This window comes from Haliotis asinina, chromosome 2, assembly GCF_037392515.1.
Source record: "Haliotis asinina isolate JCU_RB_2024 chromosome 2, JCU_Hal_asi_v2, whole genome shotgun sequence".
Classification (NCBI taxonomy): Eukaryota; Metazoa; Mollusca; class Gastropoda; order Lepetellida; family Haliotidae; genus Haliotis; species Haliotis asinina.
This window is the reverse complement of record NC_090281.1, coordinates 16,010,504-16,027,322: the sequence shown is the minus strand read 5'-3', so window position 1 is coordinate 16,027,322 and position 16,819 is coordinate 16,010,504. Positions and strand designations below refer to the sequence as shown.

General features: G+C 37.1%; 1 protein-coding gene across 2 annotated transcripts in view; it reads left to right on the top strand.

Annotated features, from left to right (window-relative positions):
* The window catches only part of LOC137273313 (band 7 protein AGAP004871-like), a 101,723-nt gene that overhangs the window by 41,875 nt on the left and 43,029 nt on the right, over positions 1 to 16,819 (top strand). For both annotated transcript variants that reach the window (XM_067805884.1, XM_067805883.1), the window contains exon 2: positions 13,271 to 13,377. In XM_067805884.1, coding sequence (XP_067661985.1) covers positions 13,271 to 13,377 — 107 coding nt within the window. The remainder of the gene's footprint in view (positions 1 to 13,270; positions 13,378 to 16,819) is intronic.

Genomic DNA, 16,819 nt, shown 5'->3' with positions numbered 1-16,819 from the left:
AGCTAACCTGGATTCTTGTTAAGAACTGGTCCTCAGCAACCCATGCTTGGAAGAGGTGACTTGCAGGATTGGATGCTTATGATCGATGATCGAAGATCAATGCTTATGCTGTTGATCACTGGATTATCTGGTCCAGACTTGATAATTTACAGACCACTGCCATATAGATGAAATATTGCTGACTGTGGCATTATAACAGCAAATATGATCAACACAGGGTTATTTTCCGGTGGATATGATATAAGTACAATATTACCTAGTGAAGTCTTAGACATTACCTCACTCACACTAGCAGATTACAGCTGACTTATCTTCACATCAGATACAGGCTGTGCACAATCAAGGATTACACTGAAGCCAAAGGGATGAATATTTGGTGGGAATTAATGCTTTTCTAGAATACTCATAAGCTGATAAACAATCAAATAGTGCTGATGTACAAGGATTTATGACATGCGCCGAGAGTTAATTGTCATTGATCTTGAAGATCTTAACAAGGCATCAAATGACCCAAGAGGGACTCTATCGCTTGCAGTCTATGAGGCTGCTAGACAGTCAGTTAATATTACAGATTGTTTCTAAATGGTACGGTATTCTGCCACAAGCAAGACAGCCTCAAAGACAAATGTCACAAGGGACTTAAAAGCTACGCCTACAGTATCACCAGTGGTAAAAATCAGTTATGTGGACAAAGAGCATTCTACTCTAAAAGTGTTCTTTTGTGTTAATAGAAAGACTGATACTGACACTTATAATATATACATTTACAAACAGTATCCCTGCCTTTTGACAATGAATCAGTTGTAAATTCAAATACTACTAGTAGTGCCACTAGTGTTCTTATCAAAATGCTGCATAATATTGATTATTTTCTTTTCCCTAAAAAAATAACATCATAGATTTTAAAATTCAAACAAATAAATGAAATAAATAAATAAATGAACAAATAATTGAAGCACGAACATGGTTGTTACACTGCTTGTCTGTTTATTGTAAGCGACTCAGTGATTTTTTTGGCCATGCTCAGCAGTAGTGTTGACATGCCACAAAGAAAGGACTTCACACGTTGCAGGAATTTACGCCTGCTCTGAGGTGAATATTCAGTAGCTAATTTCCTTCTATGACCAAATGGGAATTAGAACTTTCAGTTCATCTTAAATATTTACGACTAGAAATAATAACAGTAATAATCAGCTTTTGTGGTACTCGTATCCAAACACATTACCTGCTCACGGCACAACATGCATTACTATCCCTGGTCATGGGGCACCACTGTACTATACTTTTTCAAATCACTGGGGATCATACAGCCATGCTGCCTGTTAGACACAATGGATTAATCACTCACACTGTCCACACATCATCACAGATACCCATTTTACAGCTGGGTGAGCTCAGACAATGTGGATCTAAGTTTCTGGATGCAACACAAACGTGTCCAACTTGGGACCCGAAACTAGGTCCCTCCACCATAGATTCCATGCCTTCAGCACTCCAGCTTTAACTGGTATCATAACTTGGTTAGGTGCCTGTTATATACAAGCCTACCTTGATCTTATGTGGTCCCACAAGGAACAATTAGATGATTATGTACTATTAAATTGCATGCTATGTGTAAGTCTACTCTGGCGTCACATGGAATAATTAAAGGATAATGTACTATTATTAATCAGATATTATCATTAGTGTGATAATTGTACATTTTCCATGATGCTGATAACATGAAACCCGTGCACTCGATACAAATTGCCTGTTTTATGTAACTACCTCTAGACCTACAATGGTCCTTCAGAGAATAATTGTACGAGGATGTACCAATATTAATCACCTCTGAACACCCACATGATGATGATGACTTTAAAGGTTCATGTGTATGCATGTATGATGTTGTCAATATGTGATGTATGTAACATGTATCTCTTGAAAATAAAATTTAAAAAAACCAATGACTTGGTCATGGTGACGTTATACTGATAGTAGCCCCAGTACTTAGGAACAGGCTGAACTGGTTTATTTAACATTATTGTGTTATGTCCTCTGTTGAAATCTTTCAAAGGCACAATTTTTAACAGAATGTACATTTTTACCCAATGGCATGCTGGTGAAATCTAGTTTTCAAATCAAAAGTTCACTCGCAAGGTTTTTACAGATGTCTTGCTTTACATAACTTCTGTCAAAAATTTGTCGAAATGTGAAACAAATTTTAAACACAGTTCCTTTCACTTAATGTATCTGTTACCAAATTTCAACCGTCATAAACATTCAAAGTAGACCAAATGAGATTCCAAAAAGCCTTTGAAACCATTTTGAAATTGTACTTTCCTTTGTCTTTTTTCAGTGTACCTATTGATTTTAATGCCTGTCAGTTTTTAAGCCTAGTAATGGAAGCTCCAGCTTAGGATTAGCGTTGCTCCATTCTCAGAGAGCCTCTCCAAGGCTGTACTGAATGCAATGCCTAGGGATCAGGCCTACAAGAGAAAATTTATCCAGAAAAACGCAGAAAAGCCTATAGTAATCATGGAAATAGCAACCTAAACACAATAACTCACTACTGAAACAGTAAAAACTGTAACGTTAAATCACTAAAACTGCAGCAAAAAATAAAACCCCAACAGAGGAAGTTTTGACTGCATGTTGCCATTTTCCAGTTTGATCAAGAGTTACATTCCCTTTTAAAGTATTTCTGTTGTGTTATGTGGCACTTATCATCATCATACTTGAATGCACACTTGTTTAGTTTACTTTCCATTCGTATGAAATGAGGGACAGTAGTAATACATTTTGTACGCGAGGTGGTGCATGGCTGCTTGGAAATTTGACAGAAGCACGAATCGTAATGCGCATGCGTTGTAGAGTTGTTCAGAGTTCACTGATGTAAAAATGTTGCTGTTTCATAGTTTTTCGATGCTGTTTTCACTGTTTCAATCACAAGGTATTATGTTTGCGTTGCTATTTTCACGATTAATGTGGGCATTTCTTTGATTTTCTGCACAGTGGGAGAGTTTTCTTTGGTAGGCCTTGGGATGGGTAGTAGTCATTTCCTTAAAAAAGGCAAGTGGAGATAAGTGCACAATCTGTTATTTACTAGTTTATTATTTTTGGATAGAAATGTTCGTTTAATGTATTAATTATTACCTTAGAGACTCATGCAAGTTTAACGAAATACATGACCATGCACCTTTGTGTTAGCTATATCTGGGCTAGAATACAAATAAGCTGTGTGCAAGAATACAAATGACCCAGCTTGTATGTGTGCTACATATCAATTTAATATTCAACAGGGATTTATATTATTGGTAATGGTATTTATTCTCTGTGTATACTCTCTGAAAAATGTAGGGAATGTTGGAAAGAGATGTGATTGCTGAAATACTGAAATAAGAAAAATGAAAAGGTGTCGAGTGATCATGTTCGAGGGATGAGAAAAGAAAAGAATAGCGCAACATGCTGGCAGTGTATTGTGAAAATGCAAAAGAGAAACCAGCTGTGTAGTTAAAAACACAATATGTGTGATGATTAGATCAATATTGGATCAATTTCCCCCCCACCCACCCCACCCCCAAATCATGTCCCAGGTGTGCTTTTTGGAGAGAGGTCAGAACTCAGCATGGTGCTTCAGTTAATTAGGGTCAAGTGCTGCATGTAGTACCAGAAAACATAGACCACATCCATCGTTTGTCTACAAGAGATGATAGGTCATCTTGGACATGTGTTGCACTGCCTGTAGCTTGTGATGTTTGCTGATGGAGATAGCTGTGATGCAGCTTGTTTGTTTGTCGTTTAATGCCACTCGATCTCTGCACTGTTCTATTCCAGCTAGATGGCAGTGGTCTGGACCAGACAATCAAATGATCAACTCTAAGACCATCAGTATTTTCTGGAGGATATGTTCAGACAGAAATCACAATATTTATGTCCTGTCACAAGAAATCGTTGTGACTTTTTCCAATTAGATGAACATTGAAATGACAATGCCCCCCCCCGGACAACTGCCCCCCCGACAACTGCCCCCTGGCTATCTGCCCCCCATCCATTGTGCCCCCTGGACAGCTGCCTCCCGGGTTAATAGCTCCCCGGACAACTGCCCCCACCCACCCATCATAGCAACACACACAAACTAAATGTTAAATGTTATGATGTTATTTTTATTTATAGCACTATATAATACCACAACACATCATCTTTAGATTCAGTACACATATCAATTCATTTAAAAGGACAGATTGTGGGATATGGCTTTTAAAAATTCCAAAATGTGTATGGACTCATATAGGCGGAAGCTTCATCTATGGCTGTTACTCTCTGTGTGAGAATCTGTTAGGGTGTTTCTTAAGTGTCACTTGCCTTACGTTTAATGTCATTTCTGACTTTAGCCACTACTGCTTCTCTCAAGTTTGGTGCATGTGTGTGATCATGCAGACGACCAACTTCTTCCCCGTCTTTAACTTAAACCTTAGCCTTATGTATATAAGGCTATCAATTACATGTATTAGCTGGTGTGTTGTTATTATTGGGGGCACTTGTCCAAGGGGGCAATTAGCCTAGGGGGCAATTAGCCTAGGGGGCAATTAGCCTAGGGGGCAGTTGGTGGGGGGCACTTGTCCGGGGGAGCAGTTAGCCTAGACCCAAAATATATAATGAGATTTTATCAATACCATTTGTATCAAATGGTGAATAACATCTGAAATATCTGTATCTAAAACAGACATAAACATTTATCTTTTGGGATACGATGACATGTGTCAACATACTCGGTAAGCATGACAACTTGATTTCAAAAGTGACCTCTCACAACAAGCATTTGTTTCGTAAAGACCAATCCTTACCCAGATCTGCACAGGTTGTCTGGATCATGAAAACCAGTGAATGAGCATTGCTTGACCTTGTTGACTTGGTTGACAGATCCAGTGATCAACAGCATGAGCATTTCTTGACCTGTTGACAATATTTGATGAATCCAATGATCAACAGCATGAGCATTTCTTGTCCTTGTTGCAGTCCCTCCTGGATTCCACGGCAAATTTTACAGAATTCAGCGGCAAATTTAAGCAAATTCTGCACCCTGTTTTTCAATATTCTGCGAAACATTCTGTGGTTAAAACATTTAGAAAAAACAACAAAAACATTACACAGACCTTCATAGTTTAATTCTCAAACACATATATGAAGTTACGTCGACAGTACACATCACATCTTGTGTAAGTTTAATGACAAACCACCCACACCTTCTGCTGTGTTTTAGAATTAAACACTCTCTGAACGTTTTTTTCTCCTCATTTGTAACTTTGATGCAGACGAACACAACAAACATGCAAACAACAATAATTGAGAACGTAAATGCAGTGTCAAACTCATCTAATATTAATTGAAAGATGCTTAAAACTTGCTTTACTAATAAAGTATCTTTAATCATGATTATTTTGAAAATGTTGTTACAGTAAATATGTCAGTTCGTTTTATGTGTAACCAGTCCTACTTTTGACATTAACTCTACTTTTCATTTCGGCTGTTAGTCAGTTTTCACTCAGTTTTTAAAATAAGCAAATTCTGTGGCAGAAAATTGGCAAATTCTGCACGAAAATGCGTTTTCCGCAGACCAGATGCTTTTGTGCATGGAAAGGTAAATTCCGCGATTTCTTCTGCAACCGCAGAATTGTGGAATCCAGGAGGGACTGTTGTTGACAGTGGTTGACAGATCCAGTGATCAACAGCATGAGCTTTTCTTGATCTTGTTGACAGTGCATAAGCATTGATCTATACAACTTGGATACAATGACATGTGTCAACCGAATCAGTGAGTCTGACTATTGGATCCCGTGAATGGCATCTTACAACAGTGATTGGTTGCCGGAGACCATTCCTAACCCAAATCTTGTGTTGTGATGCATCATCTCGGAAGACAAATGGGCTCCAGTATGCTGTTTCTGTAGCAGTGTCAATGGACAATTAGCCATGGTGTTCTGGCAGTCATGGTGATCCTACACAGAAGCTATACAGACCCACCCCCTAATCTGTCATGTTGGCAGGACCTTGTTAGGATGCCTTCAGACAAGTCCATGACTATCTACTAAGACCCAAGTAAATCTGGTCTTATCAAGAAACATTACACAAGTCTATCAACAATTCTCAGAGGATCTCTGCTGTAAATGCCATTAGTATCTGCCAAGAATGTGTTATTGATGTCACCGGTATCACAGTACTCTTTTCAAATGATACGTATTGCAATATCTTTGCTGAGAACTAGTGTACAGGATAGACAGCATATATGAAGTTTGTGTGATTTTCTTAAGGGTGTAAATTATAATCTACAAAGACTTCTTTTCTCAACAAATGTTTTCTTTTGTTATTCGGCCTACTAATGGTATAAATTGCCTAAAATAGAAAATAGAATCCCTGACTAAGCAACCTGATTTTGAGATTGCTGTTATTAGAACCATATCATATGTATTTTAGGGCTTAGAGTGTTGAAATTGTGATCAACATGTACAATTAATGGCACCTACTGTCAAACTCTTAATCTCCCAATATATATCGCCAACGGGTACCTGAACTGTAATATGTTGCAATACAATGATGTGACAATTGGATGTTTCCAGCTGCCTGCTGATTTTGCCCGACTGTTATGTGTTGTCTTGGTCTTGTAGTGGCTCTTGTTCTGGCTTTACTATTGTGTCCTTGGTTAAAGCATCTGCTCATCGTGCTTAAGTCCTGGGTTTGATTCCCCACATGGGAAAAATGTGTAAAGCCCATTTCAGGTGTTCCTTGCTGTGATATTGCTGGAATATTGCTAAGTGCAGCCTAAAACCATACTCACTTACTCACCTTTTTCTCACTGTATTACAAGAGTGATCTTATAAGTTAAAGAGATTACTGGTGTATTTCTTACTTTCATCAATACAGGGTCTTGAAACACGTCCTGATTGATATAAAATAACTGACTTTGGATTACTGAAACATTCATTTATTCCTCTCATATACCTAATTATGAATATGTTTCTACTGTGTTGATTGTAAATTGTACAATAAATTCAGATTATCATTTCCACTTCTAGCCAACATACAAATTCGGAGCATGAGTCTCAGTGTGATGAGCACATATTTAAAATATAGGCTGTGAATCCTGTTTGCTTCATTCATTGAAGTGAATCTATATTTCATGGTTGATTGATCAGTTCTAGCTGACAAGAGCCACATGTTGCCGGATCACCAGATTAAACTGACACTTTCACCACCACGAGGTGGCAGGTGCATGACTGCTTTGTGTCGTATATTGCACAAAATACAATATCAGCACTGACTCATCCCACAATGTGTTCAGCTCCATATGTGTCTTTTAGTGGTGTTCCAGTGATTGAAAATAATTGAACATTGACTGAAAGAAGGATTATAGTTATTGATTGTAAAAAAAACTATTTTTGATTAATCAGAATTTTGTGTTATAGTATAACTGTTGAATGAAGCAAATGAAGAAACATGTACTCAACAGTGTAAAGCTATGTGCATTGAAAAAGTTTTAACACTTTTATTATTTAATCACAATTCCAGTGTCTTTCTTGCATGTGTGCATTTCATTGCATGATAGTATTAGTTATAAAAAAAACCCATAGATAAAAAAAACCCATGGCGAATAACCCTTTAAATTTAGTATTAATAAAAAATGTATATATTTTGATTATAATTGATAGTCGTTCAAGTTCTCTGATAATCTACAGTAGATTTGGTTTCTGATTCCCAAAACTAGTGTCTTTTCACTCAATGGCGCCACAGTTGTGGAGGTACTTGGGATCCAGTCATCAAAGACTGTGCAGTTGCTCATGCATATTGATGTCTTTTGACAGCAAAAGAATGTTATTTGGGCTTTTATCGAAGTTTGCCCTGGTTAAGATTAATATGTAGTCTATGAAATGAATGCAGTTTACAGATGTGTTGTGATAAAACAGTTACACAAAACTAAGTGACTATAAAATAATTTCACTTACTCATGCCTTTATGTCAAAGATTGAAGATTTTGAAGTATGCAAGAATCTGATAAGTTTCAAAGATTTCATGAAATACAAAGGGATACATTTACCATCCCCTGTGTAGGTGTGTAATCATGTGAGCAGTCATGTAACTTTGTAGTGACAGGGGTCACTACCTTCAGTCTTGAACAGTGTACAAACAACTTAGATCAGTTAGAATTTCTGCTTTAAAAAATGTTCAAATTCAGTGTTAGGAAAAGGAAAATTTATGTAAATGTAATGTTTCCCAAACTGCCTGTCAAAAAGACTTATTTTGAACTCTTAAATGACTCCCTGGATTAGTCCTGTAAAATCATTGTGCCGACGTAGATGCATCCAGGGTATAGTGGAGATTTATTGTAATGTATAGCCTGGAGATTATCAAGGATGCTTTTTACTATACTTGTCTACGTAATGTTTTTGGCTATACTGATGTGTCTGTGATCAGATGCTCGGTGTCTTCCCAAAAGCATGACGTCCCACAAATGGTAATTCATCAGTTTCTTGCTTGTATGGCAATAACAATGTTTTCTGGAGATTATCAAAGATGAGGTAAAACCTACAATTTTAAAATATTAAAGTTGTATTCAGACAATGACATAATGGGACAAAACATAATTTAAGAACTGATTTCTTGATTCGCTGTTTTTTTTAAACAGTGAAAAGGTGAAAATAAAAATTTAGAAACTGTTATATTTTAAAATTAGTAGGTATTCACTACAAAACCTATTTGAAAAACATTTAAAATGTACAAATAGAAAATTGATATATTTTTTTAATTACATTTTCATTATTCAAAAGGAATTGTCAGTTAAAAACTGGAAAACATTTGTAGTGTATGTAAAGTATTATCCAGACTGCATGACCATGGAGAGGAATGACTGATTGTTTCAACCTGTTTGTAAATAATGGATTCCGAGGATACATTGGTTGCCATGGTAATCCTAACAATGATAAAGGAGTGTTTTATCCAGAGGAACAGGTTAGTCTTGGGAAGTGAGACTTGATTTGTATCAGTGCTTCCAGAAAATGTTATTTGGTTCTTTTTGCTTTCATTAGTTGTGATTCCTTTTCAAACCATACGAAGTTATTGTTCCATATTTCTTTGAATGCTGTTTGTGGTTTTGTAACAGGATCTTGACACTGCTGGAAATGAACCTGTGTGAAGTATGGTCATGGTCTTTGAATCTCCATGTGAGAGATGAGCTGGTTCTTGGAGCCCTCCAAGGTGTCAGGACAAGGGTGGCCATGTTTATTTTGGTTGTGGTCACCAGGGTTCTACTTAATTCTTGGAGACATTGAATTTTTAAGTAATCATTCACATAGGTTATTGATTTTGTTCCTGTGTGTTTTTATTTCTTAGGGCAGTCTGTAGGTATTATTATCCCATCTAACGTAACTTGGCTATTACTGGCCTAGTAAAGTCAGCAAATCAAGCCCAAGCATTCCAGAACTGGGACTGCAATATTTTGCAAATTGGCGTTGAACTTGCGTTGTATAGGCAAAGAAATATGGTTCAGTACACAGCCGTAACAGCTGCAAATTGGACCTGTATAGTTTCATTGGCACTGTCCGGGTTACGTTTAATACTGTTTCTCTTATTGGTATATACATTACAAGCTGATACCAAAAGGAAGCTCTGAAAAAGAAAAGAAAACACAAAATTATCCATATGAATTTAATTCATTAAACAAGATGAAAACATGATGCATTATTTATTGTCCTTCTGGATGAGCTTGTTCAACACAACTTTCAAAATTCAGTTCACCTGATACAGTCTCTTTTGAAGTATTTTCAGTGTTTTATTTAGTGTTCAACCTTTTGATGTTATTGTCCAGTGTGAATGGATTACCAAACAGTACTAGACCAGTTATATTGAATTTATGTACTTAAATGAGGCATGTCCACCTGATCTAACAACATGACACATACTGAAAGTTTCAAATGCCCTTGTCCCAGTGAACTTCATGCTAGAGGTTATTGTTCAAAAATTAGTTTTAATGCTTAACCTTAGTCGAAAACATAGTTTTTATAAGAGCTTCTCAACAAATATTGTTACTTTTTAGAGTCACATTAAGTAAATTTACATTCCAAAATGTAGAAAATGTCATGCTCTACCTTTTGACGATTTCCCTTGAGCAGACTAACATGGTCCTGAGATAATCCCCCACAATTCACCAGACAGGAAGTGCACTGTCTATACTGGGCCTGTACTGGGCTGGTACAGTATAGTGGTGCAGTATTTAAGGTAACCGTCCATGTGTGGCCCAGTACAGTTTTGCTGGTAACGGGCTATGTACAGAAAACATGCACTGGTCAAATACTCACTCTATACTTATGTATCTAATGCCAGTACCAGTGGTACAGACCAGGGGCCCGTTTCACAAAACTCTCACAAGCCTAAGATCTCGTAACTTTTCTCGTAGCTCTTGTACCTGGCATACTGTAACATAGGAGGTGCAAATGCTACGAGAAAAGTTACGAGATCTTAGGCTTACGAGAGCTTTGTGAAAGGGGCCCCAGATTGATGCCAGTACTGGCCTAGTAATGTGATGCTAGCTGGGCACGCCAAGAAGTAGATATACACCAGACACAAACTTAGAAATTTTAAAACGTCTTATTCTTTTCATTTGGTACTGCTGTAAAGAGTGTGGGAAGAAAGAGATGTAAAAGGAGTTATTCTTAAGATTTAAATATGAATTTCCTGAAAATGTCTAGGAAAATGGTTATATCATTTAGATATCATGTTATTGATAAAACAAAAACCTTTTCTTTTGAATCTTGTTGAGTCAGATCTGATGCTGCTGAGGATTGGTTTTTTTTTGTTTGTTTGAGAAATGTCAAACTGTTTACATATAACTCACAGATCTGTGATTCATCAAATGAAAGATTACTGAATGCATGTCATATGAAGAACTGAGGGCAAGCCTGAATATGCTGAGACTTTTTCAACACACTAAGAAGAAAACAATATCAACATGACTTGTGAGAACAGAAAATTATTTGCTGTCCTGAGTGTGCCATCCTTTTACATCCCATCACACATAATCAGAGGCAGGATATTTACTATGGAGACAGCAAGTCACAGCTGAATGGAATCGATTTTAAGCTGGTTTGAAAATATTTGATTGTATATGAAGATGTGTATTGCAACTCGTGTAATTTATGAGAAATATTGTTATATCATTCTGTTCCACTTCAAATACTTAACCTTTACAGGTTTTAGCAGTTACTGTCGCCTGAACTGCCTAATTTCCCTTTTGTAAAGGCATATCTGCTCTGCCAGATTATCAAAATTATGTATATTCAGAGACTAAGCATTAGTCAATAGTGACTACGAGGGGTGACATTTTTGTGATAGCAATAGTCTGTTGTAACATACTATTGCAACCAACTATTGTAATACTATTGCAATAGTTATTTTCTTCTTGATTTGTCCACAGACCATATCTGTTATATGGTCTCTGATTTGTGTCATTTGAATTAATTTTCCAAATTAATGTATAGTTTAAGTGAAATAGAAACAACTTGAAGTAGTTTCAGTCTCTTTTAATAACTGACAAGGAAAGTTTAAGTGAAATAGAAACAACTCGAAGTAGTTTCAGTCTCTTTTGATAACTGACAAGGAACTTGAAACCCAGATGAAATAACAGTTAATACATAAACTTAATATATCTGTAAGTCTGCCCTTGCAACTACTGTGTCAAAAGAAAGAGTATTGGTAATACTGTTCTTGCAACAGATGTTTACTGAAATCCAGCAGTTGCTCACATTCACAGTCTCAGCACTATTGGTTAAAGTCATATTTGCCTCATTTATTTGCTGAGATCACGTTTAGGTGATATATGTCCCAATCCAATTTGTATTCATGAGGCAAGCAGTATATTTCTGTGGTCACATTGTCCATGTGTCGCTGGGGGATGCTGCTAGAGGATAGTGCATATAGTAGTTTTATTCCAATAGACATGTATCAATATGTTGTTGTGGTGGTCATTAGATTGAATGGAAATAAACATGCATTTATTTAGTTTGTCAAACATCACGTTACTGGTCGGTACATTTGACAATACAGTACAGTCAAACTGTTATATCAAACTTTGATGTTCGCATTTAAATTTGTCATGAAGTCAAAGCATGGTCCCTGCCTCGTCCGGGTTAGTAAATATTTTGTGGTTGTGTGAAACCTCGGATAACTTCAATTAGGTCCCTTCAACTTCCACACAACAGTATCTGACTATGTTACATATTTTGCCAGGACCAGTGTTACCATGGTAACTGTTTGTCAGTTACATTATTTTAGTTTTCAAACAGTGTTACTTTTTGTCCAAAATAGTGTTACAGTTTGTGAAGTAGATTATTACAGACCTCTATGCAGTGTGTTTTTGTAATATAGTGTCACCATTTGTTCAATATAGTATTACAGTGTTCCATGCAGTGTGTATCTGTAATATTGTGTTGCCATTTGTTTGATTCAGTATTAGTGTTCCATGCAGTGTATATCTGTAATATAGTGTCACCATTTGTTCAATATAGTATTACAGTGTTCCATGCAGTGTGTATCTGTAATATAGTGTTGCCATTAGTTTGATTCAGTATTACAGTGTTCCATGCAATGTTAGTGTTTTTGCAATACAGTGTAAAAATTTGTGCAGGACAGTGTTACACATTTTTAAATACAGTGTTGCAGTATTTCATGCAGTGTTGCAGTTTGTTGTCATGCAGTGTGTATATGGTTACTTTTATTTCATTTTCTTGTATTTCATATCATTATAGGCTGGTCTCTTTTTGTCACCCTGTTTAGCGTTCATCCGTAAACTGGTTCACTGGAATAGATCAGACTTTAGTGCTCATTTAAGAATAGAAATAGTCAAATATCTGTGGCTAAGGACATTGTTTGTATTTGAGCACATTTTTCTGAGAGGTACAGTTTTGCGTCCTGCATGGACTTCTCCCATAAAAACTATGATTTGTAATCTACTGGGAGGTGTAATCACTGTAATGAAATATTGTATGTCAGGGTAGGAATCTCAAAAGGTTAAGCCAGAACACAGGGCTTGTTAGATGTAAAACTTGCCAGCCCTGACCAAAACTTAATTGCCCACAAACCACAAAACATCTTCTTACCGCATGTCTGAATTTTAGCATGACCGTCGGGGAGGTAAATTATACAATCCAGCTCTCTGTGTTGAAAACAACTCATTCCAGGCAATGGAGCAGACACGTATTTCAAATGCTGTGTATGTGTAACATTGTGTGTTTGTTTTTTTCAGCGGAAGACAGTGAAGAAAGCCAAGGACCATGTGGACTTCTCCTGACAGCGTTGTCCTATTTTGCTGTCATCATCACTTTGCCTCTTTCACTGTGTGTCTGTATCAAGGTGAGTCGATCTTAACTTGATGTCATCACACTTCTTAGAGTTGCAGGTCTTGAGATTCTTTGATAGAACTGACTGACTGAGTATGGTTTTACACCTTTTTGAGCAATATTCTAGCAATATCATGGCTGGGAACATCAGAAATAAACTTCACACATTGTACCCATGAGGGATTTGAACCCAGGCCTTTGGCATGATGAGCCATAGCTTTAACCACTAGGCTTCCCCACCTCAGTGTTGGATAGAAGGAGATCCCTATGTTCAGTATAGACAAACTTTGTGAATATCTAGTTTAAGTGGCGTTTAGAATCTGAAATGATGACAAGGAAAAGTTTTTTTGTAGATAGAGAACTTCTTTATTGTTACATCTATGAAAAATAGTGTTCTTCTGTATGGAAATCAATTTCTTTGTGTTCCGACTGAGGCATTTTGATGCAGATTCTTGTACCATTGTCAAGCAGAGACAAGAATCTGAATCAAATCGTCACACCCATGAAATAAAGAAGTTATCCGTAAAGTTTGTCTGTATTGTACTTCTCATCTTCTAAAATGCCACTCAAAGAAGTCACCCATATGTACTGTATATTAGTTCAGAAATGGCTGATTGTTGTCATTGTATAATGCTCACTGTGTCTTTACTTGATCACTGAATTATTTTCAGTTTAAGTCAGCATGTAGTGACGCATATATATCCAAAGTTGCTTCTTTGATTGTTGTTGTACTCAGCTATTCCAGCATGTTTGTAAATAACTGTATCTGGTCCCGACACTCTAGTGGGTTACATTATGAACATCTGATAGATGCTAGTTACTCAGTCAGTTTTGTTCATAATTGATTACTAGTTGGTACTGATATAGTAAGGAGTGTGAAGACGTGTTGAAACTTTTTTTTATTGATATCATAGTTTTAAATTGAACCTATTTTCTGTATTCTTATGAATTCTGTCCACGCTCTTTAAGGCCAGACCAATTTTATTTCTTGTTTTACGAATCCACCTGTCATATTTTTTCAAGAATAAGAAAATAAATAAAAATTAATCTTGCCTGCTCCAAAAGTGAAATCCTAATGTAATTTATTGGCCCAAGATGTAAACTTCCAAGCACATGTTATTTTAGATTGTTTTTTGCCCCATATATTCTTCATAATTTGCCAAAATTAAAATACTTTGAGTATTCAAAAGGACTATTACTTTGATTGGTCATATTATTATTTTTTCTCTCTTGCCTTAGGTTTTCTGATGACAAAAATCTGTAATACAAGAAATATGATTGGGCCTAAACATATATTTGCCAGACTGTTCCACCAATGATGATATAACACATGCTGAGTGCTCTTGTACATACCATTAAAATGCCAGTGGTAACAGCACCTTTGTTGTTAGGCTATCTGAGTTGACACATATGCAGGTTAGCTACAGCTACACTTAAAGCATTAATTTCAAACTGATGCGTTTCCCCAGAAACATGAACATCCACATGTTAAAGTACATATTTAACCAGCTTTCATTCAAACAGAGACCGGTACAAAAGTATTGACTGCATGAAACAATAATATTTTTACGATTTGCATAATTTGTTCTCTGTAAATAAACCATATGTTGTTCATCCAAAGGCACAGACACTTGAATGTCAAATAATAAACAATTATATCTGTAGTAGTTAGTGTAAATAACAGGAAATCCCAGATCATGGATAATTAAGTTTTCCTCTGTGGCCAAATTGGTCCCCGCAAAGTTGTAATTTGTTCAGTGTATCCTGTACAATCTATTCTGTGGTTCTATATATGGCCTCAGTGCAGGAAGAGCGAGCCCATATAGATGGCAGTCTTGGTTACTAGTCATTCTGAAAGCAAATAGCTGTTAAGATAGTCCTGGGATCCTGATATTCAGGATATTTGGTGGGTTAATGTTTTTTTGTTTGGTGAACTTGTTACCATGGCAATGGTCATCTGAGATGGCGGAGATAAAGATGAGGGGAGATGGGAAGGGGTTGAGGGGAGGTGAATGAAGGGAGAAAAGTGGGGGAAGAAGGTGTGAAGGGGGAAATGTTGGAAAGTGGGAGAATGGAAGAAAATGGAATGGAAGAAAAGAGAGGAAAGCAGAGCGGACATAGAGGAATAGGACAGGAAGAATGAAGGAGGGGAGGAGAAATGTAGGAAAGGGATGGAAGATGGGTAATGATGGAAGATTGAAGAAGGGTAGCTAATGGAAAAAGGGTAGGAATGGAAGATTGGTAGGGATGGAAGATTGAAGATGGGTAGGGATGGAAGATGGGTAATGATGGAAGATTGAAGAAGGGTAGCTAATGGAAAAGGGTAGGAATGTAAGATGGGTAGTGGTGGAAGATTGAAGATGGGTAGGGATGGAAGATGGGTAATGATGGAAGATTGAAGAAGGGTAGCTAATGGAAAAAGGGTAGGAATGGAAGATGGGTAGGGGTGGAAGATTGAAGATGGGTAGGGATGGAAGATGGGTAATGATGGAAGATTGAAGAAGGGTAGCTAATGGAAAAAGGGTAGGAATGGAAGATGGGTAGGGGTGGAAGATTGAAGATGGGTAGGGATGGAAGATGGGTAATGATGGAAGATTGAAGAAGGGTAGCTAATGGAAGAAGGGTAGGAATGGAAGATGGGTAGGGGTGGAAGATTGAAGATGGGTAGGGATGGAAGATGGGTAATGATGGAAGATTGAAGAAGGGTAGCTAATGGAAGAAGGGTAAAGTGTAATGGAGTAACTGAGGGACGGCGTGAGGAAGGTGAAGCCATAGGAGGGGAAAGTGGTGGAAATGGTACATGCAAAGATTACCTTCAGTTGAAAAGCTTGTGAGTAATATTGAGTATGAAATTTAACACTGGTTGATGGATTAGGCAGGGCACAGCCACACTGTCTGCTGATTCTGAAATATTCAATAAAGTATCAACAGGTGATGTGGTGGTGTTTGGGGAGGTCAGACACTGGTGCACACATTTCTTGAAATGTGTCGAAAAAATCAGAGATAAAGTATAAAATCAGTTTAATGTTTGCAGTAGCTAAAGGGTGTCAAAATGACATAGCTATAATTGAGATCAGAGTTTTGTACCTAGTCAGACCTAGGATCTGCTGGTGAATCATCTTGATTACGATCCAAACATCAGCACATCTGGGAGGTTGTGAGATTCACCTAAATGGCACATATCTATGCTTCCTCTGTCAGGTGTCACCCCATATTTTAGAGACCCACCCTGATAAATACTGAGGTGTCCAAAGCTGTGTTAATCTCATCTTGTTAGCATCTAGGGCGAAGGTTGTTGATACCAGCTTTGCACAATTCCTGTGAGGTTTCTAACCCGCTGGCAGAGGGCATGACTGGCAGTGTTAATGATACTGATGTGAACTCACAGTTACTGGTGAAACATTACATCTGATAGTCAATTTCAAGATAATCATACCTTGGTGTTGCAGAAGAAG